This window comes from Piliocolobus tephrosceles, chromosome 9 (genome assembly GCF_002776525.5).
Source record: "Piliocolobus tephrosceles isolate RC106 chromosome 9, ASM277652v3, whole genome shotgun sequence".
In the NCBI taxonomy this organism is placed as follows: Eukaryota; Metazoa; Chordata; class Mammalia; order Primates; family Cercopithecidae; genus Piliocolobus; species Piliocolobus tephrosceles.
Window position 1 is genome coordinate 68,900,188 of NC_045442.1, and position 24,824 is coordinate 68,925,011.

General features: G+C 41.5%; 1 protein-coding gene across 3 annotated transcripts in view; it reads right to left on the reverse strand.

Annotated features, from left to right (window-relative positions):
• MICU1 (mitochondrial calcium uptake 1) overlaps positions 1-24,824 on the reverse strand; it is a 255,950-nt gene that overhangs the window by 214,017 nt on the left and 17,109 nt on the right. Inside the window, exon 1 of one of the 3 annotated variants that reach the window (XM_026455327.1) lies at positions 5,479-5,497. The exons of the other annotated variants lie outside the window; for them this stretch is intronic. Within the exon in view, the coding sequence (XP_026311112.1) occupies positions 5,479-5,480 (2 nt within the window). The 5' untranslated portion in view covers positions 5,481-5,497. Of the gene's footprint in view, positions 1-5,478; positions 5,498-24,824 lie in introns of those variants that run through there. 3 annotated transcript variants of the gene reach the window in all.

Here is a 24,824-nt window from a genome sequence, read left to right on the forward strand (position 1 = left end):
AGAATGAAATAATCGCTTTTGCAGCAACTTGGATGGAGCTGGAGGCCATTCTTCTAAGTGAAGTATCTCTGGAACGGAAAACCAAATATTGTATGTTCTCATTTATAAGTGGGAGCTAAGGTATGAGGGCACAAAGGCATAATAATGATATAATGGACTTTGGGGACTCTGGGGGGACAGGTGGGAGGGGAGTGAGGGATAAAAGACTACATATTGAAGCCTAGACATGGTGGCTCATGCTTGTAATCCCAGCACTTTGGGAGGCAGAGGCAGACAGATCACCTGAGGTTGGAAGATTGAGACCAGCCTGACCAACATGAGGAAACTCCGTCTCTACTAAAAATACAAAATTAGCTGGGCATGGTGGCACATGCCTGTAATCCCAGCTATGCAGGAGGCTGAGGCAGGAGAATCACTTCAACCCGGGAGGCAGAGGTTGCAGTGAGCCAAGATCGTGTCACTGCACTCCAGCCTGGGCAACAAGAGTGAAACTCCAGCTCAAAAAAAAAAAAAAAAAAGAAAAAGACTATATATTGGGTTCAGTGTATAGGGCTCAGGTGACAGGTGCACCAAAATCTCAGAAATCACTACTAAAGAATTTATCCAGCCAGGCATGGTGGCTCACGCCTGTAATCCCAGCACTTTGGGAGGCTGAGGTGGGCGGATCACAAGGTCAGGAGTTCGAGACCAGCCTGGCCAATATGGTGAAGGCTTGTCTCTACTAAAAATACAAAAATTAGCTGGGCGTGGTGGTGCATGCCTGTAGCCCCAGCTACTTGGGAGGCTGAGATAGGAAAATCATTTGAATGCAGGAGGCAGAGGTTGCAGTGAGCCAAGATAGTGTTGCTGCACTCCAGCCTGGGCGACAGGGCGAGACTTCATCTCAAAAACAAACAAATAAAAAAAAATTCATCCATGTAACTGAAAACCACCCATACCCCAAAATCTATTGAAATAAAATAAAACAGATTAAACTCATAATAAAATTTTTAAAAGCAATTATGCTATATCTACTCTGCCTATGCTCTATAAATGAAACAACAAAGCCTGGATGACAACACATCTGTTTACAGTATGGCATACTGAGTATTTTAAGCCCACTGTTGAGACCTACTGCTCAGAGAAAAAAAAAAAAAAAAGATTCCTTTCAAAATATCACTGTTCATTGACAATGCACTTGGTAACCCAAGAGCTCTGAGAGATATACAAGGAGATTAACACTGTTCATGCCTGCCAACATAACATCCATTCTAAAGCCCATGGACTAAGGATTAATTTCAAGTCTTATTATTAAGGATATAAATTTCATAAGCCTTTAACTGCTATACATAGTGATTCCTCTGACGGATCTTGACAAACTAAGCTGAAAACCTTCTGCAAAGGATTCATCATTCTAGATGCCATTAAGAACATTTGTGATTCATGGGAGGAGGTCAAAATATCCACATTAACAAGAGTTTGGAAAAAGTTGACTCCAACCCTCATGGATGACTCTGAGGGTTTCAATATTTCAGTGGAAGGCCAGGTGCCATGGCTCACACTTGTAATCCCAGCACTTCGTGAGGCCAAGGTGGGTGGATCACCTGAGGTCAGGAGTTTGAGAGCCTGACCAACATGGAAAAACCCCATCTCTACTAAAAATACCAGATGAGCCAGGTGTGGTGGCACATGCCTGTAATCCCAGCTATTCAGGAGGCTGAGGCAGGAGAATCGCTTGAGCCCGGGAGGCAGAGGTTGCGGTGAGCTGAGAGTGCGCCATTGCACTCCAGCCTGGGCGACAGAGTAAAACTCCGTCTCAGGGGGGGAAAAAAAAAAGTCTACGGCCATACCACCCTGAACGCACCCAATCTCATCTGATCAGTGGAAGAAGTTATTGCGTATGTGGAGGAAACAGGAAGAGAACTAGAATTAGAAGTGGAGCCTGAATAGCACGCTGGAATTCTAATTCAAAAGTTGCCAAGTTTGAGTCCTGCTAGAGTCAAAAAAAGAAAAATTATTTTTGTAAATTTCAATTTTTTTAAAGTAGAGCCTGAAGATGTGACTGGATTGCTGTGATCTTGTTGCAAAACTTGAATGGATGAAGAGTTCATCCATGTTCTTCCAGCAGCCATCAACATGGATGAACTCTGCTCTGGATGAACAAACTTAAGTGGTTTCTTGAGATGAAACCTACTCCTAATGAAGATGCTGTGAACATTGCTGAAATGACAATAAGGGATTTACAATATTCCGTAAACTTTGTTGATAAGGCAGCAGCAGGAGTTGCGAGAAGTGACTCAAGCTTTGAAAAAATTTTCAAAGAAATTACTTGTGTAAAACACTATCAATCAGCATCCTACGCTACAGAGAAATCTTTTGTGAAAGAAAAAGTCTATTGATGCTGCAAATGTCATTGTTGTCTTATTTTAAGAAATTGCCACAGCCACCCCAGTCTTCAGCAACCACTACCCCTGATTAGTCAGCAGCCATCAACATGGAGGAAAGACCCTCTATCAGCAAAAGGATTGTCACTTGCTAAAGGCTCAGATGATTGTTACCATTTTTTAGCAATAAAGATTTTTTATTTTTGACATGGAGTCTCACTCCAGCACTCAAGTTGGAGTGCAGTGGTGTGATCTTGGCTCACTGCAACCTCGGCCTCTGGGGTTCAAACAATTCTCCTGTCTCAGCCTCCCAAGTAGCGGGGATTACAGGCATGCGCCACCATGCCTGGCCATTTTTTTTTTTTTTTTTTGTATTTTAGTAGAGACAGAGTTTCACCATGTTGGCCAAGCTGGTCTCAAACTCCTGACCTCAGGTGATCTGCCCGCCTCGGCTTCCCAAAGTGCTGAGATTACAGGTGTGAGCCACCATTCCTGGCCCAATAAAGCATTTTTAATTAAGGCATGTACACATTTTTTTGCTGTTGTTGTTGTTGTTTTGAGATGGAGTCTTGCTTTGTCACCCAGGCTGGAGTACAGTGGCGCAATCTTAGCTCACTACAACCTCCACCTCCCAGGTTCAAGCGATTCTCCTGCCTCAGTCTCCTGAGTAGCTGGGACTACAGGCACCCGCCGCCACACATAGCTAATTTTTGTATTTTTAGTGGAGACGGGGTTCCACCATATTGGCCAGGCTGGTCTCGAACTTCTGACCTTGTGATCCGCCCACCTTGGCCTCCCAAAGTGCTGGGATTACAGGTTGAGCCACCGTGCCCAGCCTGTGTTTTAGATACAATGTTACTTACTGCACACTTCATAGACTACACTATAGTATAAACATAACATTTATATGCACTGGGAAACCAAAAAATTAATATGACTTGCTGTTTTGCAACATTAGCTTTATGGCAGTGGTCTGGAACCAAACCTGTGATGAGGCACACCTATACCTAAAATACCATCACTCTCCCTAGAAGTAACCTCAGAAAGCAGTTTAATATGCATCTTTCCTGAAATTTTTCTATGTATTTACATATAAATAATATTGTACATTGTCTTAGTCTGTTGTGGCTGCTGTAACAATATACCTTATACTGGGTAATTCATAAACAACAAAAAATTATTGCTTATAGTTCTGGAGGCCGGGGAGTCCAAGATGAAGGCACCAGCAGATTCTGTGTCTAGTAAGGGCCTGTTCCCCATAGACACGGGCTTCTCATGGCTTCCTCACTTGGTGGGAGAGGCAAAGTAGCACCCTTCAACCTCTTTTATACGAGCACTAATCCCTTTCAATACCGACATTCCAATTTACACTTTCCAGCAGTGTATGAGTGAACTCCTGTTCCTGTATTAGATACAAGTTAAGCAACCCTAATCCACAAATCTGAAATGCCCTAAAATCCAAAACTTTTTGAGTGTGGCCACGATGTTACAAGTAGAAAATTTCATACCTGACACATTTTTCTCATTGTATTAATGGTATGTCTTTTTTTTCACTATTCAGTACGTATGTGTGAATAAGCGTAAGATGATTGCTAATTGGTAGCATATAAATTCAGAGTCAGCAACAATGGTTATGCCAAATAAACACAGAATGTCCACATGGGTGGATGCAATCTCATGATAACAAGGTGACACCTATGCTTCTGATGGCTCAGTGTATATAAACTTTGTCTCATGCAAAAGAATTATTTAAAATATGGTATAAAATTACCTGCAGGCTATATATATAAGGTGCATATGAAACATAAATGAATTTTGTGTTTAGACTTGGGTCCCATCCCCAAGACATCTCATTATGTATATTCAAATATTCAAAAATCAAAAAAAAAAAAAAAATCTAAAAGCTTCTGGTCCCAAGCATTTCAAATAAAAGATAATCAACCTGTGTCATCAATCTTTTCCATTTATATGATAGATTTTTAAAATGACATCTAAATTCATTTGTATATTCTTTTTAGTAAGAGAAGTTTATAATCTTTATTTTTCAAGAGTTTATCACTGTTGCTGTGAGAGCTGGAATATTAAGTTGCATTTATTTTACTTAGTTCCAGTCTATTCCCAGCCCTGAGGCATCATCTTCTCTTCTTTGTAAAAAGTGGGACATTGTTTTCAATGTAAAGTAATATGTCTATTCCATCCAGTGTTATTTTTTAGTGGAATGTTATTTTAATTAAACAACCCCACCCCACGCTACTCACCCAAAAAAGGTTAAAACATTCTCAACTTAAACCATTTCAATACTTTTCCAATTCAATCTGAGTTCTACTACCACTGACTGGAAAGATTTTCATCCAACCTTTTGCTACTTTTTTGTTTTCGTTTTTGTTTTTTGAGACAGAGTCTCACTCTGTCACCCAGGCTGAAGTGCAATGGCACAATCTCAACTCACCTCAACCACCACCTCCTGGGTTCAAGTGATTCTCCCATCTCAGCCTCCCAAGTAGGTGGGACTACAGGCGTGCACACCACACCCGGCTAACTTTTGTATTTTTTGTAGAGATGGGGTTTCATCATGTTGGCCAGGGTGGTCTTGAACTTCTGACCTCAGGTGATCCACTCACCTCGGCCTCCCAAAGTGCTGAGATTACAGGCGTGAGCCACTGTGCCCGGCCAAGCTTTTGCTTTCTAATGGCTGATTATACTTTCAAAATACTTGAATAAATTATCCATTCATTTCATTAATTATGCAAAACAATGATTTAATCTAAACAGCAACAAGGTTCTCAAAAATATTCCAGAAGTTTCATCTTCACAAATTACTGGAAAACATAATTATTATTCTGCCACATTTACCTCTGAAAACAGAAAAAAAAAAAAAAAGACAACTGAAAATCTGAATGAATTGTAATGGCTAACAAGATGCCAAACTCCATACTAAAAATTACAGTATGCCCAATTCAATTGAAGAATAGTGATATCATTACCTTAGTGCTCCACAACAAAGATGGATGCACTTTTTCTTAATCTATTTTACTAAAACTGCAACCTAGAACAACTTATTAAATACACACTAAGCAACAGTGTAAACATAAACAAATTCATTTATTTCACTGACATGTGCAATGCTGCTTCTTTGCAAAGGGTGTATGTTATCGCAAAACATTTGCCATCTATGAGAACAGCTTCCATGAACCTAGGAGAAAAGTGAAAAAAGTTAGCATCTGTTATGCCTGTATTTAAGACTTAATGAGGCCAGGTGCAGTGGCTCACACCTGTAATCCCAGCACTTTGGGAGGCCAAGGAGGGCGGATCACTTGAGGTCAGGAGTTTGAGACCAGCCTGGCCAACATGGTGAAACCCCATCTCTACTAAAATACAAAAATTAGCTGGGCATGGTGGTGCATGCTGGTAATCCCAGCTACTCGGGAGGCTGAGGCAGAAGAATCGCTTGAACTTGGAAGGCAGAGGTTGCAGTGAGCTGAGATGACACCACTGCACTCCAGCCTGGGCAACAGAGCAAGACTCCATCTTAAAAAGAAAAAAAAAAAAGACTTAATGGGATTTATAAGAGCAGATTTAAGGAGTTTCAAATTAACCAGCCAAGATTCCATGTGCAACCTATAAGAATCCTTGTAATTGCCGGGCGCGGTGGCTCAAGCCTGTAATCCCAGGACTTTGGGAGGCCAAGGAGGGTGGATCACCTGAGGTCAAGAGTTCAAGACCAGCCTGGCCAACATGTGAAACCCCATCTCCATAAAAATACAAAAATTAACCAGGTATGATGGCAGGTGCCTGTAATCCCAGCTACTTGGGAGGCTGAGGCAGGAGAATCGCTGGAACCCAGGAGGCGGAGGTTGCAGTGAACTGAGATTGCACCATTGCACTCCAGCCTGGGTGACAGAGCTAGACTCCATCTCATAAATAAATAAATAAATAAATAAATAAATAAATAAATAAAAATGAAGGCCGGGTGCAGTGGCTCAAGCCTGTAATCCCAGCTCTTTGGGAGGCTGAGACGGGCGGATCACAAGGTCAGGAGATCGAGACCATCCTGGCTAACACGGTGAAACCCCGTCTCTACTAAAAAATACAAAAAACTAGCCAGGCGAGGTGGCGGGCGCCTATAGTCCCAGCTACTCGGGAGGCTGAGGCAGGAGAATGGCGTAAACCTGGGAGGCGGAACTTGCAGTGAGCTGAGATCCGGCCACTGCACTCCAGTTCGGGCGACAGAGCGAGACTCCGTCTCAAAAATAAATAAATAAATAAATATGAATCATTGTAATTGACATATTTTCATAATTGATTTCATACCCAAGAGTTTATATATCTATAGAACTCACTGAACTAGGCTTAAGTACCTGATGAGAGCCGAAGCATGAGTACTATAAAAGGTAAAAAGCCTAAAAGAATACTTTAGGCATTAAAGGTATTCAAATGTTTTCTGACTTAAATAGAAATACAGGCTGGGTGCATTGGTTCATGCTTGTAATCCCAACATTTTGAGAGGCTGAGGTGGGAAGACTGTTTGAGGCCAGGAATTTAAGACAGTTCAGGCAACAGAGTAAGACCCCATCTCTACACACACAAAAAAATTTTCTTAAATAAAAATAAAAAATAAGTAGAAATATACTAAGTTTAATAGTGTTAACTAATTTTAAATATAAGTATATTATAAATAGATTATAGGACTAGGACTGAGGATTGAAAATCATGTTTCTGGCTTCGTTTTATCACTGCTTCCAGGTGCATGCCTTAGACACATAACGACAAACACTATTCTTTTTCTATACTATTCCTAGAACCAGTTCTTCTTAAGATTTAATTGATATCTCACCTCATCCTCAAAAGACATAAAGTCATTACCACTGTTGATTTCTTCCCCTGAATTTCTGTAGAACATTTTGTACCACTATTATGGTACCTTGCTTATTAAGCCATTTTTATAAATACCTGCCAACTTGCCAAAGAAGACTGCACACCTCCAGATATAAAGTTCACTTTAGGTTTCTTAGCATTCCCAAAAACTTAGGTTCTATTCTAGTTCTACTGCCAGCCAGCCCTGTGACCAGTAAAAGCCCTCACTGAGACTATATTCGGGAAGATGCAGGGCACTGGTGCATCTTTTTTGTTTTGTCTTAGAAAAAGACTTTCTAAGTCCTTTTCTGGTTTTAAGAGTTCATTTCAGAAAAATAAAATATAAAGGTACTTTGTACATTCTGGAGAAACAAGGCCATCCTGAGTGTTTTTGTTTTTGTTTTTTGTTTTTCAGACGGAGTTTCACTCTTGTTGCCCAGGCTGGAGAGCAATGGTGCGATCTCAGCTCACTGCAACCTCTGCCTCCCAGGTTCTCCTGCCTCAGCCTTCCTAGTAACTGGGATTACAGGCATGTGCCACCACGCCTGGTTAATTTTGTATTTTTAGTAGAGATGGGATTTCACCATGTTGGTCAGGCTGGTCTCAAACTACTGACCTCGGGTGACCTGCCCGCCTCAGCCTCCCAAAGTGCTGGGATTACAGGTGTGAGCCACCACGCCCAGCCCTGAGTGGTTTTTAATGAGACAGTATCCTATATTAGTCTCATCCATTTAAGCAAATCATAATCTAAAATGTCCATTTATCATTATTTCATTCAGATCATTATTTATTGAGCAAAGTTTTGCAAGGACACAGCAAGAGGCACAAAGATGAACAAGACATAGTCTTTGTCCACCAACACCTTTTAATTTAGTAGTGAAGATAAAACTATTCAAATAACCATAAAGCAGCTGGGAGCAATGGCTCATGCCTGTAATCCCAGCACTTTGGGAGGCAAAGGTGGGTGGATTGCTTGAGCTCAAAAGTTCAAAACCAACCTGGACAACATGGCAAAACCTTGTCTCTACAAAAAAATTAGTTTTTTAAAATTAAATTTTAAAAAAATTACTTGGGCATGGTGGCACAAGCCTGTAGTCCCCACCAGTCAGGAGTCTGAGGTGGGAAGATCACTTGTGCCCAGGAGGTCAAGGCTACAGTGAGCCATGATCATGCCACTGCGTTCCAGCCTGGGTGACACAGGCAACACCTTGTCTCAAAAAAAAAAAAAAAAACCACTAGGCACTGTGGCATGTGCCTGTAGTCCCAGCTACTCAGGAAGCTGAGGCAGGAAGATCATTTGAGCACAGGAGTTCTGGGCTATAGTGTGCTACATGCCCATCAGGTGTCCGCAATAAGTTCAGCATCAATATGGTAACGTCAACAGGTTGCCTAAGGAGGGGTGAATCAGGCCAGGTCAGAAACAGAGCAGGCCAAAACTCCCATGCTGATCAGTAGTGGGACTGGGCCTGTGAACAGCACTGCAGTCCAGGCTGGGCAATGTAGCGAGACCCTGTCTGTTAACAAAAAAGAAAAAACAAAAACAGCCATAATACAAGGCAGAAAAAAAAAAGCAAGGGTTACAAGAACACATTAACAGGGATTCAATTACATTAGGTTGGGAAGTGGAAAGGGCTCAACATAGGCTTCAAGGAAGATTATTTGGGGTAGGAAACAGCTAGCTATTCTTCACAAAATAGTTTGGCTGAATGGATTATCTTTTTTTTTTTCGAGACAGAGTCTTCCTCTATTGCCCAGGTTGGAGTGCGGTGGTGCCATCTTACCTCACTGCAACTTCCACCTCCCAGGTTCAAGTGATTCTCCTGCCTCAGTATCCCAAGTAGCTGGGACTACAAGTGTGTGCCACCATACCTGGCTAATTTTTGTATTTTTAGTAGAGATGGGGTTTCACCATGTTGGCCAGTCTGGTCTTGAACTCCTGACCTCAGGTGATCCGTCTGCCTTGGCCTCCCAAGGCATGATTACAGGCATGAGCCACCTCGCCTGGCCTGAATGCATTATCTTACAGTCCTCTAACATTTTGTTGCTAGATGATAATAAATAGATGAAACTATTCGAGGAATGGGATAAGCTACTAGAAACACACTGTGTACTGTACAACTATAATACTGCTCAAAACGTGACACTATATTAGATTTTAATTATGCCAAATCATTTTTAAAACATCTCTATAGATTTTTTTAGATGAAATGAATATTGCCAGTTCTTCATTGAAGACACCGGAATGACTGTCAAAATACAGTAGAGATTAACATTCATGTCCAGAAAAGATACATTTCATAGCTTAAAGTGACAGTGACAGAATAAATGAGAAAAGCTCACACTTCAGCTAAGGTTGTTCTGAGAAGTATCTTCCAATAGCAGAGAAAGCTATTTTAAATGATCTGGATGAGAATGTAAAGTTAATTTAAGTTACACAATCTCTACAGTATAAAATAATAATTATAGAAACAAGAATCATCTCATAGAAATGTTAGGTTTGAGACAGAAGCTTTGCACAAGTTCTCGTTAAAGAAAGATGCTATCAAAAAGCAGGTCAACATTCCACAGTACTTCACCTTCTGATACTCTCTGAAACAGTCCTTTGTACACCAAGAACCTCCATGGTTCACCTTCTTAAAACACCATAGAGCCTTTTTACTGCAACAATAAAACCTGAAACTTACGTCTGGTGAAGGAAGAAGTAGTAAAGGGTGAAAATCTGCCCTTCCAAATAACTGCACAGAAAAACAAAATGTGGAAAAGAAAAAGAAAAAATAAATCAACCAAAGAAACACTTATTTAAAGCAAAAACCAACCATTCAGGTAATTACAGAAACAATGACGTCTAAAACCTCTATAATGTGTTAATGTGTTCAGATCTTGGCCGGGCGCGGTGGCTCAAGCCTATAATTCCAGCACTTTGGGAGGCCGAGACGGGCGGATCACAAGGTCAGGAGATCGAGACCATCCTGGCTAACCCGGTGAAACCCCGTCTCTACTAAAAAATACAAAAAACTGGCCGGGCGAGGTGGCGGGCGCCTGTAGTCCCAGCTACTCAGGAGGCTGAGGCAGGAGAATGGCGTAAACCCGGGAGGCGGAGCTTGCAGTGAGCTGAGATCCGGCCACTGCACTCCAGCCTGGGGGACAGAGCGAGACTCCGTCTCAAAAAAAAAAAAAAAAAAAAAATGTGTTCAGATCATACATAAGGTTTCAATATGTAAAATTTCCATAAAATATCATCTCCAATTTAATTTTCAATCCAAGTCTTGGAAATTAAGTAGCTATAGAGCTTTAATAGTTAATATATACTTTTTTTTTTTTTTTTTGGAGATAGGGTCTCACTCTGTTGCCCAGACTGGAGTGCAGTGGTGCAATGATGGCTCACTGCAGCCTCCACCACCTGGGCTCAAGCAACGCTCCCACTTCAGCCTCTGAGTAGCTGGGACTACAGGCACATGCCACACAGCTGGCCATTTTTTGTAGCGATGGGGTCTCACTATGTTGCCCAGGCTGGTCTTGAGCTGCTGAACTCAAGTGATCTGCCTACATCAGCCTCCCAAAGTGCTGGGATTATAGGTGTGAGCCACCCACACTGGGCCTAATAAAAGTAATAAATACTTTTTAATGTACCTAAGAGCCATTAAAAAACTACAGGATAAAAAAAAATGAGCCATCAATAAGGAAAGTTTAAACCCTGCTCCAAAGGAAATTAGAACCGAGAAAATACTGACTTGCACAAGGAAAAGATCAGGGTGCATAGAAGCAAAAGGACAGAGGAATAGTCTGGAAGAAAGGATTTGTGGAAAACCATGTTTTACTCTCCACCTCTCTCAAACATCTTTGGTTTTAGGTTCTTTTTTTTTTTTTGAGACAGAGTTTCCTTGTGTCCCCCAGGCTAGAGTGCAGTGGTGCAATCTTCACTCACTGCAACCTCCACCTCCCGGTTCAAGCGATTCTCACACCTCAGCCTCCTGAGCAGCTGGGACTCCAGGTGCCCGCCACCATGCGCAGTTAATTTTTGTATTTTTAGTAAGTTCATTTTTTTTTTTTTTTTCTTTTTTTTTGAGACGGAGTCTTGCTCTGTCGCCCGGGCTGGAGTGCAGTGGCCAGATCTCAGCTCACTGCAAGCTCCGCCTCCTGGGTTTACGCCATTCTCCTGCCTCAGCCTCCTGAGTAGCTGGGACTACAGGCACCAGCCACCTCGCCAGGCTAGCTTTTTGTATTTTTTAGTAGAGACGGGGTTTCACCGTGTTAGCCAGGATGGTCTCGAACTCCTGACCTCATGATCCGCCCGTCTCGGCCTCCCAAAGTGCTGGGATTACAGGCTTGAGCCACCGCGCCCGGCCTAAGTTCATTTTTTATCAAAAGCTAAGACACACTTCAACTTTAAACCCTGTTTTAGAGTTCAAACATTTTATCCTCACTTTATATACCTTGTAGCAACACCAGCAGTGACAGAATGTTAGCATTTAACCTAAAATTTCATTTTAGGCCAGGTCTGATGGCTCACGCCTGTAATCCCAGCACTCTGGGAGGCCGAGGCAGGTGGATCACCTGAGGCCAGGAGTTCGAGACCAGCCTAGCCAACATGGTGAAACACTGTCTCTACTAAAAACACAAAAATTAGCCAGGCACGGTGGCATGTGCCTGTAATCCCATCTACTTGGGAGGCTGAGGCACTTGAACCACTGCACTCCAGCCTGGGCGACAGAGCGAGACTCTGTCTCAAAAAAAAAAAAAAAAAAAATTATTTTAAATGTTTCTGTTTAAACAATGCTTACTATAGGGTTAATCCAATAAGGTGCTGTTAACCAGTTAATCAGTACAGTCATCCCTCAGTATCTGCAAGTGATAGGTTCCAGAATAGTCATAGACACCAAAATCCCAGATGCTCAAGTATCTTATGTAAAATGGTATAATATTTGCATTCAAACTATGCACATCCTGTCATATACTCTAAACCATCCCTAGATAACTTATAATATGTAATACAATGTAAATGCTATGTAAATAGTTGTTATACATTGTATTTTTAATTTGTATTACTTTTCACTGCTGTATTGTTTTTTAATTATTTTTTTTCAATTTTTTTTCAATTTTTTTTTTTTTTTTTTTTTGAGACAGGGTATCGCTCTGTTGCCTGGGCTGGAGTGCAGTGGCATAGTCATAGCTCACTGCAGCCTCTCTCTTCCAGGGTCAAGCAGTCCTCTTGCCTCAGCCTCCGAGTAGCTTGGACTACAGATACACACCACCATACCCAGCTAATTTTTATTTTCATTTTTATTTTTAGTAGAGATGAGGTCTTGCTATGTTGCCCAAGCTGGTCTCGAACTCCTGAGCTCAAGTCACACTCCCACATCAGCCTCCTAAAGTTCTGGAATTACAGTTGTGAGCCACCATGCACAGCATCAAATATTTTTAATCCATGGTTGGTTGAATCCATGAAGAAGGAACCCATGGATAAAGGCCAGGCACTGTCGCTCACACCTGTAATCCCAGCACGTTGGGAGGCCAAGGCAGGTGGATCACCTGAGGTCAGGAGTTCAAGACTACCCTGACCAACATGGTGAAACCCCATCTGTACTAAAAATACAAAAATTTAGCTGGGTATGGTGGTGCCCGCCTGTAATCCCAGCTAGCTACTCAGGAGGCTGAGGCAGGAGAATCACTTGAACTCAGGAGATGGAGGTTGCAGGGAGCCAAGACTGTGCCACTGCACTCCAGCCTGGGCAACAGAGCGAGACTCTATCTCAAAAAATAAAGAATCCATAGATATGAATAGCTGACTGTATTTGATTATTCACTTGGGATTTTCTAAACCTAAAGGCTCCTGGAATATTAATTTAAATCTTAATCATCAAAGCAAAATATGAAATCAGTTTGTTTGGTTGAGGTTTTTCTATGAAATGTGTGTGTTTTAAAGACAACAGGTGTAGTTGAAGACTATGGCACATGCCTATGTCTCTCTCTTCCATTATTTTCTCCAAAAACAATGCAAAAACAATAAGGGGAAAATAACACTGCATGAAAACCACAACCCCAGCATGTTTTGAAGACAGGATGCCTAAACTTCAAAATAATACTAAGCAGTAAGAGAAAAAGCACCAAATCTCAGGGCATGACCTCTCATGCTCCTCCCCTACATCTTTCACTTCAAGGCTCTTTGAGCAAAGGCAGACTGAGAAAAATGCCATGAATAATAAACAAGAGAACTAGCAATAGAGCCTAAGGTTAACAGAAAAGTATCACAAGTAAAAGTAAGTCTACATTAACTCGGAAAATACTTTTCGTCAAAAGTGTCTGTAATCCCAGTGCCTTGGGAGGCTGAGGTAAGAGGAATACTTGAGTCCAGGAGTATAAGACTATCCAATACAGCAAGACCCCAGTTTACAAAAAATAAAAAATTAGCCAGGCATGGTGGTATGTGCCTGTAGTCCTAGCTACTCAAGAGGCTAAGGTGAGAAGATATCTTGAGCCCAGGAGTTCGAGGTTACAGTGAGGAATCATGCCGCTACACTCCAGCCTAGACAACAGAGTGGCAGCCTGTCTAAAAAAACAAACAAAAAAAAAAAACAAAAAAAAGGCCAGGCCTTGCAGTGGCTCACACCTGTAATCACAGCACTTTGGAAGGCCATGGCACACAGATCACTTGAAGCCAGGGATTTGAGATTAGCCTAGGCAACACGGTGAAATGCCATTTCTAAAAAAAAAATTAGCTGGGAATGGTGGTGCACGTCTGTAACCCCAGTTACTTGGGTGGCTGAGGCACGAGAATGGCTTGAGCCTGGGAGGTGGAGGTTACAGTGAGCTGAGATCGCACCACTGCACTCCAGCCTGGGCTACAGAGTGAGACTCTATCATTTATAAATAAATAAATAAAATTTACATTTAAATTTTAATTTTAAAAAATACTATTTAAGCAAGGTCCCTAAGCCACTTCTTTGAGAGAAAAACACTTTTAAACTGAGGTTTCTCCTGTGTGATAGGTACAGCATGGGTGAATAAACTTGTCTTTTTCTTGTTAATCTGATTTTTGTTTTGGAGAGTGACATAGTTTGGATTTTTGTCCCCAACCAAATCTCACGTTGAATTGTAATTGCCAGTGTTGGAGGAGGTGCCTCGTGGGAGGTGACTGGATCATGGGGGGCAGATTTTTTCCTTGCTGTTCTGTGACAGTGAGTGAGTTCTCATGAGATCTGGCTGTTTAAAAGTGTGTAGTACTTCCCCCGCTTCTCTCTCTCCTGCTCCGGCCATGTGAAGATGAGCCTGCTTCCCCTTTAACTTCTGCCATAATTGAAAGTTTCCCGAGAACTCCCCAGCCATGCTACCTGTACAGCCTGCAGAACCGTGAGTCAATTAAACCTCTTTTCTTCATAAATTACCCAGTCTGAGGTTTTATTTTTTTTATAGCAGTGCAAGAATGAACTAATAGAGAGAGAGTCTCAATTAAGAATCTATGAGGGAAACGAAAAAAAAAACTTACATTTTCTCCCCAATTACACACACTTTAGCTCTAAAGCCAGTATCTTCTTTAATGAAGAAATACCAAAGGCATTTCCACTAAGAATAGAAACAATGCAAGTATGGCCACTATTTCCACCACTGTTCAATATAGTATAATAGGAATTGGTTAGTGTAGTTAGACAAGAAAACTCAATTAGACATAAGAATTGGCAAAGAGGAACTAAAACTATTTCTATTCGAAAATGATATGATAGTAAACCTGGAAAACACAGTTTCCCAAAGCATGGCACTATTGTCTTTTTGAAGAGATAATTCTTGGCTGTGGGGGGCTGTCCTATGCATTGTAGGGTGTTTAGCACCACCTCTGGCTTTCAAATGCTAGATGCCAGCAGTACCATCTCCACCCAGTTATAACAACCAAAAATGACTTTAGACATTAACAAGTTGCCCTTGGGGGAAAAATCAGTCCAGGTTGAGCCAATGCCTTAAAGAATTCATTGTAAAACTAACTCAAACAACAAAAAATTCCACTAGGGTGGCAAGTCATGAAATTAACGTACAGAAATCAATAGCCTTCATGTATAAAAACAATAATCTGTTACAGGACATAATGGGCTGGGCGCAGCGACTCACGCCTGTAATCTCAGCACTTTGGGAGGCCGAGGAGGGCAGATCACCCGAGGTCAGGAGTTCAAGACTATCCTGGCCAACATGGTAAAACCCTGTCTCTACTAAAAATATGAAAAATTAGCTGGGCGTAGTGGCAGGCACCTGTAATCCCAGCTACTCGGGAGGCCGAGGCAAAAGAATTGCTTGAACCCGGGAGGTGGAGGTTGCAATGGGCCGAGATTGTGTCGCTGCGCTCTAGCCTGAGCGACTAAGTGAAACTCCGTCTTAGGGGGAAAAAAAAAATGGGCATAATGGTAGTGGAAATCTCAGTTACAACAGCAACAGAGAAGAAGACCAAATAGGAATAAACAACTCTAAATGAGGAAATGCTTCTTCTGAAGACTCAAATGGAGTCTACATTTTACTTAAAGAAGGTAACTCAATATCATAAACCCTTTTTGCTAAGCAAATGTATAGATTTAATGTACTCTCAATAAAAGTACCAATATGCTTTATTTGTTATGGAGTTAAACAAGTTTATATGGAAAAACAAACATGGAAAAATAGCCAGAAAAATACTGAAGGAAAAAAAAAAACCCAGGCACAGTGGCTCACACTTATAATCCCCAACACTCTGGAAGGCCGAGGTGGGTGGACCAACTTGAGGTCAGGAGTTTGAGACCAGCCTGGCCAACATGGTGAAACCCTGTCTCTACTAAAAACACAAAAATAAGCCAGGCATGGTGGCAGGCGCCTGTAATCCCAGCTACTCGGGAGGCTGAGGCAGGAGAATTGCTTGAACCCAGGAGGCAGAGGTTGCAATGACCCAAGATGGCACCACTGCACTCCAGCCTGGGTGACAGAGCAAGACTCTGTCTCAAAAAGAAAAAAAAAAGAAAAAACCAACACAAAGAACAAACAACACAAAGAGTAAACCCTGATGTAAACTATGGACTTTAGTTAATAATAATATTTCAATATTGGCTCATCAATTTTAATAAATGTATCACACTAATGCAAGATAAAAATAGGGAAAATTACAGGGCATGATGAAGGGGTATGTACTTTTAGCTCAGTTTTTTCTGTAAACCTAGAACTGCTCCCCCAAAAGTCCATTAATTTAAAAACATTTTATTTCACACTGTATGGCATTTTCCAATTATAAACATCATTTACCCAGATTCTATCACAATGAATATACATATTTCATATTCCTTGAGGAATACTCAATTACATCTATAATTGCTATTCTCCAAAACAGTACAAAATAGGTAAAAATTCCCATAATCCTTCCTACTTGACATCTTTCATCCGTTTCAGTCTGTGTCATCCCTATGTAGCTATGGTGGAGAGTCAACCGCAAAGCATGGCTACCGACATCTTGTAGCCTTTCTCAACAGGGCTTCCATGAGAGACTTAAGGCATTCTTGGGCTTATGCATCTAGAATAGTAATACAGGCTGAGTATCCCTCATCTGAAATGCTTGAGACCGTAAGTATCTTGGACTTTTAGATTTTTTTGCATTTTGGAATATTTGCAAATACATCCAATGAGATATCTTAGGGATAGAACATGAAATATATATCATTAAATTTATTGTGTTAATCATTTTTAAGTGTGTGGTTCAGAAGTATACAGTCAGATAAAATTTCATGTCTAAACATGAAATTCATTTATGCTTCATATATACCTCATACATACAGCCTGAAGGTTATTTTATACAACATTTTTTGTAATTTTTGCATGAAACAAAGTTTGCATACATTGTGCACAAAAGATATATTGCAGCCGAAGGAGGCTGAATGGTCTCCTTTCCCTTGGGGCCACTGAATAAACTGTGTGTTGTGCGCCTGCGCCGTGACTGCAGCCCGTCACAAGTGGTTAGGTGTGGCATTTTCTACTTGTAGCATCATGTCAGCGGTCAAAAAGTTTCAGATTTGGCAGCATTTCAGATTTCAAATTTTTGGACTAAGGATGCCCAATCTGCAGTTATGTACCAATGCAAGGAGAACTGTGAAAATAACCACCGAAATCATTGTCTGCATTCTGTGGTTCAGACATGAAACCCCAGTTGAGAATTACTGTTAGAGATATGAAAAACTAACCAGAACTAAAAGCATTAAAAGTACCTAACACTATTAGTCATCACATCCCTATTTTGTGTACAGAATAGAGGAATTAACAAAACAAAAATAAAATATCTATCACTGGGATAAGAGAGGTAGAGGAGCGGCCGGGCGCCATGGCTCACGCCTGTAATCCCAGCACTTTGGGAGGCTGAGGCGGGCGAATCACGAGGTCAGGAGATCGAGACCATCCAGGCGAACACAGTGAAATCCCGTCTGCACTAAAAATACAAAAAAATTAGCAGAGCATGGTGGTGGGCGCCTGTAGCCCCACCTACTCCGGAGGCTGATGCAGGAGAATGGCGTGAACCCAGGAGGCGGAGCTTGCAGTGAGCAGAGATCGCCTCACCGCACTCCAGCCTGGGCAACAGAGTGAGACTCCAGCTCAAAAAAAAAAAGAAAAAAGAAAAGAAAAAGAGGTAGAGGAGCTAAACTTCATCTTTCTATATATATATACTATATATATATATAGTGTATATATAGTATATATATATATTGTGTATATATATACAGCAAATATATATACATATATATATTTTAGATGGGACCCTTGCTCTGTGGCCCAGGTTGGAATGCAGTGGCATGATCTTGGCTCACTGCAACCTCTGCCTCCCAGATTCAAGCAATTCCCTTGCCTCAGCCTCCCAAGTAGCTGGGACTACAGGCGCCTGCCACCACCCCCGGCTAATTTTTGTATTTTTAGTAGAAACAGGGTTTCACCATGTTGGCCAGGCTGGTCTTGAACTCCTGACCTCAAGTGATCCATCCACCTCAGCCTCCCAAAGCGCTAGGTTTACAGGTGTCAGCCACCATTCTGGACCTCAAAATATATTCTTAATCTGTCTCCGCTAACGCCTACAGATTAGCTTAATCAAATATATCCATAAAAAGAGAATAACCATTAACGTTTTTCTGAGATGCATATAATCACTTACAAGAGGAAATCCTGATAATGGTTATGGGAAAAGGTCAGGATTATTTTTACTAGATCCTAAGCCAGGAATAGCCCCCAAAATGAAATATTAAAATAGTTATTACCTTAAAATTTATTACTAAATATTAGGGTCTGGAAAAAACTATTTCAGAGCATTCTACCAGCCCCGTGAAATATAACCCTAATCCCTCCTTTTCTTTTCTCCTTACTCCTTTTCTTCCCTTTTTCTTTTTTTCCTATTCATATCTTAAACCTGCAAAGTCATTCCAAGGCACTTTCAGCCTCATTGATATTTCTCAAGACTAAAGAGAGCTATTAATACGCCCTTAAATATGAGTTTCCTGTTCCATCGTCCATGGTCAGATTTCTAAGTCAGGATACAAAGGAAACACCAAATGCCTTATATTTATCCTCATCTTTATCCCCAGGCAGAGCTTCTGTTTGGCAAGCCGATGTAGGTGGTAATCTAAATGCCTCGGTTCATCTTTCCCTTTCTTGCAGCTCTCACACTGGCCTTCATGTTAACACAAAGCATTCCTAAACACCAAAAGAGAGAAGAGAGCAATAATGTGTATAACAATGAAGCACATTGGACTTACAAGTCTTAAATTCAAATTATTAAATGTAAAATTTAAAAAGTATTAAATGCAAATATTTAAATTTTAATATTTAAAATATTAAATGTGAATTCCTAGAAATAAACAACTTTTAAGTTTTAAATCAGGTACTATTCTAAGTAGCAAGATGAAACCCTGCACTATGCAGCTCCACCCCACCTGGAATATGAATCATCCCTTTATCCAGCATATCCAAGCTCTACACACCACACGCCCCTTAGAGTCACTTAGGAGCCCTCTGGGTTATCAGATCAACTGTTCAGCATCACAGTTGTTATATTATTTTACTTAACAAAGGTCCTAAAGTCCAAGAGTAGTGATGCTAGCAATTCAGATTTCTCAAAGAGAAACAGTAAAGCTAGCATTACCCAAAACCTACCTCCATCCTTCGCTCCCTTCTTCCTTCCTTCCTCTCTCTTTCTTTTTTTTTTTTTTTTTTTTTGAGACGGAGTCTGGCTCTGTCGCCCAGGCTGGAGTGCGGTGGCCGGATCTCAGCTCACTGCAAGCTCCGCCTCCCAGGTTTACGCCATTCTCCTGCCTCAGCCTCCCGAGTAGCTGGGACTACAGGCGCCCGCCTCGTCGCCCGGCTAGTTTTTTGTATTCTTTAGTAGAGACGGGGTTTCACCGTATTAGCCAGGGTGGTCTCGATCTCCTGACCTTGTGATCCGCCCATCTCGGCCTCCCAAAGTGCTAGGATTACAGGCTTGAGCCACCGCGCCCGGCCTTTCTTTCTTATTTACATTGGCAACTTCTATTATGTACCACAATACTAATGTATGAAATTCATTTTCCAAGTTTATCGCCCACCTATGCACACAAACACACACTCTCAAACAAAGTGATAATGCCCTGGTAGGCTTCACCAGACTTTATTAAAGTGCTTCTTTTAAGTGGAAAGATAAAAGTTTTTGACTTCATAAGAAAAGAATCATATACTGAGGCTGCTAAGATCTACATTAAAATGAATATTCTCTCTGTGGAATTGTGAGGAAAGAAAAAGAAATTCATGGCCAGGCACGGTGGCTCAGGCCTGTAATCCCAGCACTTTGGGAGGTTGAGGCCAGCAGATCACCTGAGGTCAGGAGTCCGACACCAGTCTGGTCAACATGGTGAAACCCTGTCTCTACCAAAAAATACAAAAATTTGTGGGGCATGGTGGCGGGCGCCTATAGTCCCAGCTACTCTGGAGGCTGAGGCAGGAGAATTGCTTGAATTTGGGATGGGGAGGTTGCAATGAGCCGCGATCTGCCATTGCACTACAGTCTGGGCAACAAGAGCGAAACTCCATCTCAAAAATAAATAAATAAAGACTTCAAATCTTATATCTTTAGTCTTGATGTTAAGGCTGGTTGGCTTTTCCTGAATTCTAAAAGGGAGGAGGGCATAACAAGGCATGTCCAACCCCTGCTTCCCAAGATGGCTTGAACTGTTTTTTCAGGTTAACTTCCGAATGCCCTTGGCCAAGAGGAGAGGACCATTCAGATGGTTGGGGGATGCTTAGAATTTTATTTTTGGTTTACACACTATACTCAATTTCCAATCAAGGAAAATGGGACACCTGTATTAAAGTGTAATAACAATTCTGTGGCAGAAATTCAACACTCTGAGTTGATGACATGTTCTAGTCTCATTTAACAGCAAATAACTAATTAGTAGTATGGGTCAATCTGTAAGGATTTTATACACACACACATATACACACATACATCTGCTAAAGAAAATCTCTTTCTATATACATAAAAATTCCACAGAACTTTTTTAGCATTCAAAGCAACAAACATCTTTATAGATAATATTTTATAACAATCTCTCTATATTTATATTCTCTCTAGAAATAAACCTAGGTTCATGGCTTGACAACAACATTTCACAGGATACTTTCCTGCCTTTTTTTGTTTTGTTTTGTTTTCTGAGATGGAGTTTTGCTCTTATTATCCAGGCTGGATTGCAATGGTGCAATCTCAGCTCACTGCAACCTCCACCTCCTGGGTTCAAGCAATTCTCCTGCCTCAGCCTCCCGAGTAGCTGGGATTACAGGTACGTACCATCACGCCTGGCTAATTTTGTATTTTTAGTAGAGATAAGGTTTTTCCACGTTGGCCAGGCTGGTCTCGAACTCCTGACCTCAGGTGATCCGCCCTCCTCGGCCTCCTAAAGTGCTGGGATTACAGGCATGAGCCACCGCACCCAGTCTTCTGCCTTTTTTTTTTTAAACTTTTACTTCTATTTCTAATTGCTCAAGTACTTTTTAAGAAGAATCTCCCTTGCTTACTTGAAGATGTTGTCTTAAACTTTGGGACTTAAAGCAAAATTAGAAGATCACAAATGAAAGTGCTACTGAACATATAGGTAAATATGTGCTGCTGTTGTTAGATTTTGTTTTGTTCTGCTTCAATAAGCTGAGGCTCAGAAAGTTAAGTATCTTACTCTAGGTAACACAGCTAATCATTTCTAGATACCAGATCATAACCAACTTGACCTCTTATTGGCCATCAATTTTGCAGTCAATCAGAAGTATGTTTTATTCCTGACGTGGCAACTCTGTGCTTCCATAAAGTAAATGATTACACTATCGCAAATGACCATAATGAGAATTAAATGCAATAATGCTTGTAAAATGCTGAGTACAATGCCTAACATGCAGCAAATTATGAATAAATATTTGTTTTGAGAAGTTTGGCAGGACTGGTTTCACAAGATACAGATCACAAAGACCCCGCTAATAAAACAGGATGCAGTAAAGAACCAACCAAACCCCACCAAAACCAAGATGACAATGAAAACAAGCTACCATCATCCTCACTGCTCATTACACGCCAATTACAACACATTAGCATGCTAAAAGGAACTCCCACCAGCACCAGGACAGTTTAAGACTGCCACAGCAATGTCTGGAAGTTACCCTATATGGTCAGAAAGGGGGAAGAACTCTCAATTCCAGGAATTTCCCACCCAGTTCCCTAGAAAACTCATAAATAATCCACCCCATATTTAGCATCTAATCAAGAAATAATCATGAATAAAACCAGCCAGCAGCCCATGAGGGCTGCTCTGCCTATGAAGTAGTCACTCATTTATCCCTTTACTTTCTTAATAAACTTGCTCACTTTACTCTACGCTTGCTCTTGAATTCTTTCTTGGGCAAAGCCAAGAATCCACATGGCCTCCCAGGCTGAATCCCAACTGTGGGGTTTGCTCTGTGATAGTCTGAAAGGTAATATAAGAGAATGCTGCTGACGGTGATAATAATTTAAATTATTTACCTAACAGTTACACTGTAATAGATATGAGTAGTTTAGAGATGATTTAAAGTATACAGGAGGATGTGCACAGGTTACATGCAAATACTACACAATTTTATCTAAATGACTTGAGCATCTGTGGATTTTGGTATCTGAGGGGGTCCTGGAACCAATCCTCACAGATATCATGGAACTACTGTATTATTTTAAGTAATATAATTTTCACTGGTCGGGCATGGTGACTCACACCTGTAATCCCAGAACTTTAGGAGGTCAAGGTGGGTGGATCACCTGAGGTCAGGAGTTCAAGACCAGCCTGGTCAACATGGTGAAACCCTGTCTCTACTAAAAATTAAAAAATTAGCTAGGCATGGTGGCGCATGCCTGTAGTCCCAACTACTCAAGAGGCTGAGGCAGGAGAATTGCTTGAACCTGGGAGGTGGAGGTTGCAGTGAGCCAAGATTGTGCCACCTCACTCCAGCCTAGACAACAGAGTGAGACTCCATTTCAAAAAAAAAAAAAAGAAAGAAAGAAATTTCACTAAAATGTTACATAACTATGTAAACCTAAATATCTTCCCTTTAATGCAAATATTTAATTAAAACTAAAAAGTAAGTCCGGGCACAATAGCTCATGCCTGTAATCCCAGCACTCTGGGAGGCCAAGGTGGGTGGATCACCTGAGGTCAGGAGTTCAAGACTAGCCTGGCCAACACAGTGAAACCCCATCTCTATTGAAAATACAAAAAAATTAGCTGGGCGTGGTGGTGGACGTCTGTAATTCCAGCTACTCGGGAAGCTGAGGCAGGAGAATCTCTTGAACGTGGGAGGCAGAGGTTGCAGTGAGCTGAGATCGCGCTACTGCACTCCAGTCTAGGCAACAAGAGTGAAACGACATCTCAAAAACAAATTTTTTTAAGTAAGAGTTAATCATGAACTTATCTATCCTTACTATTTGTAATACTGTGATTTATAATAAGAAATATATTTATCTATATGTTGGTCTTCATTCCATTTCCTGGCAGCACCTAAAACCTTTGAAACCTCTGAAGTGATGTGTCTTCTTCTATCCTAATGAGATGACTGATGGTGGGGATGGGGGCTTCAAAATAATCCCAGGATGAGGCTGATTTCCTGTGCAACCAACCATGTGATTAGAAAGTTGGTACTTTCAGTCTGGGTGGGATTTCAGTCCTGGCCTCCAGGGAAAGGAGAGAGACTGAAGACTGAGCACATTATCCTGGCCAACGACTTAATCAATCATGCCTACATGATGAAGTCTCCATAAAAACCTAAAAGGACCATTCCAACAGCTTCCAGGCTGGGGAACTCATGAAGGTATAAGGAGCCTGGCATATATAACCTTCCCCTATACCTTGCCCTATGCAACTCTTACATCTGGCTGTTTCTTAGTTTTATCCTTTTAAGATATGCAAGTTATAGGCCAGTCACGGTGGCTCACGCCTATAATCTCAATAATTTGGGAGGTCAACGCGGGCGGATCACAGGAGGTCAGGAGTTCAAGACCAGCCTGGCCAACATGGTGAAACCCTGTCTCTTCTAAAAATACAAAAATTAGCCGGGCATCATGGCACAAGCCTATAATCCCAGCTACTCATGAGGCTGAGGCATGAAAATAGCTTGAACCCGGTAGGCGGACGTTGGAGTGAGCCAAAATCACGCCATTACACTCCAGCCTGGGCAACAAGAGTGCAACTCTGTTTCAAAAAGAAAAAAAAAAAAAAAGGAGCTGGGCGCAGTGGCTCATGCCTGTAATCCCACCACTTCAGGGGGCTGAGGCGGGTGGATCACGAGGTCAGGAGATCGAGACCATCCTGGCCAACATGGTGAAACCCCGTCTCTACTAAAATACAAAAAATTATCTGGGCGTGGTGGTGCATCTGTAGTCTCAGTTACTCGGGAGGCTGAGGCAGGGGAATCGCTTGACCTTGGGAGGCAGAGGTTGCGGTGAGCCAAGATCGCACCACTGCACTCCAGCCTGGGCAACAAGAGCGAAACTCCATCTCAAAAAAAATAAGCAAGTTATAGTAAGTAAAGTGCTTTCTTGAGTCCTGTGAGCTGCTGTAGCAAATGACCAAACCCAAGAAGGAGGTTGTGGGTACCTCCAGTTCACAGTGAGGTTGGACAGAAGTGGGTAACTTGGCAGCCTACTGCATGTGATTAGCATCTAAGGGGGAACAGTTTAGTGAGACCCAACCCTTAACCTGTGGGGGGTCTACACTAACTCTAGTTAGTACCAGAATTGAACTGAACTGTAGGACATTCAACCAGTATCAGATATTGGTTAGTGTGGGAAATAATCCACACATCTCACGTAGGCAGTGAAGTGCTGAGTGACTGCGTGTTGTGAGTGAGAGTAAAGAGAGGAGAAAATTTTGTTTTTCTTATACAGATTGTTTTTTCCTTTATACTGTTCTAATCAAAGAAAAGGCTTTTTTTTTTTCTTTTTTTGAGACAGGGTGTCTCACCCTGTCACCCAAGCTGGAGTGCAGTGGTGCAATCTCAGCTCACTGCAACCTCCACTTCCTGGATTCAAGTGATTCTCCTGCTTCAGCCTCCTGAGTAGCTGGAATTACAGGCATGTGACACCACATC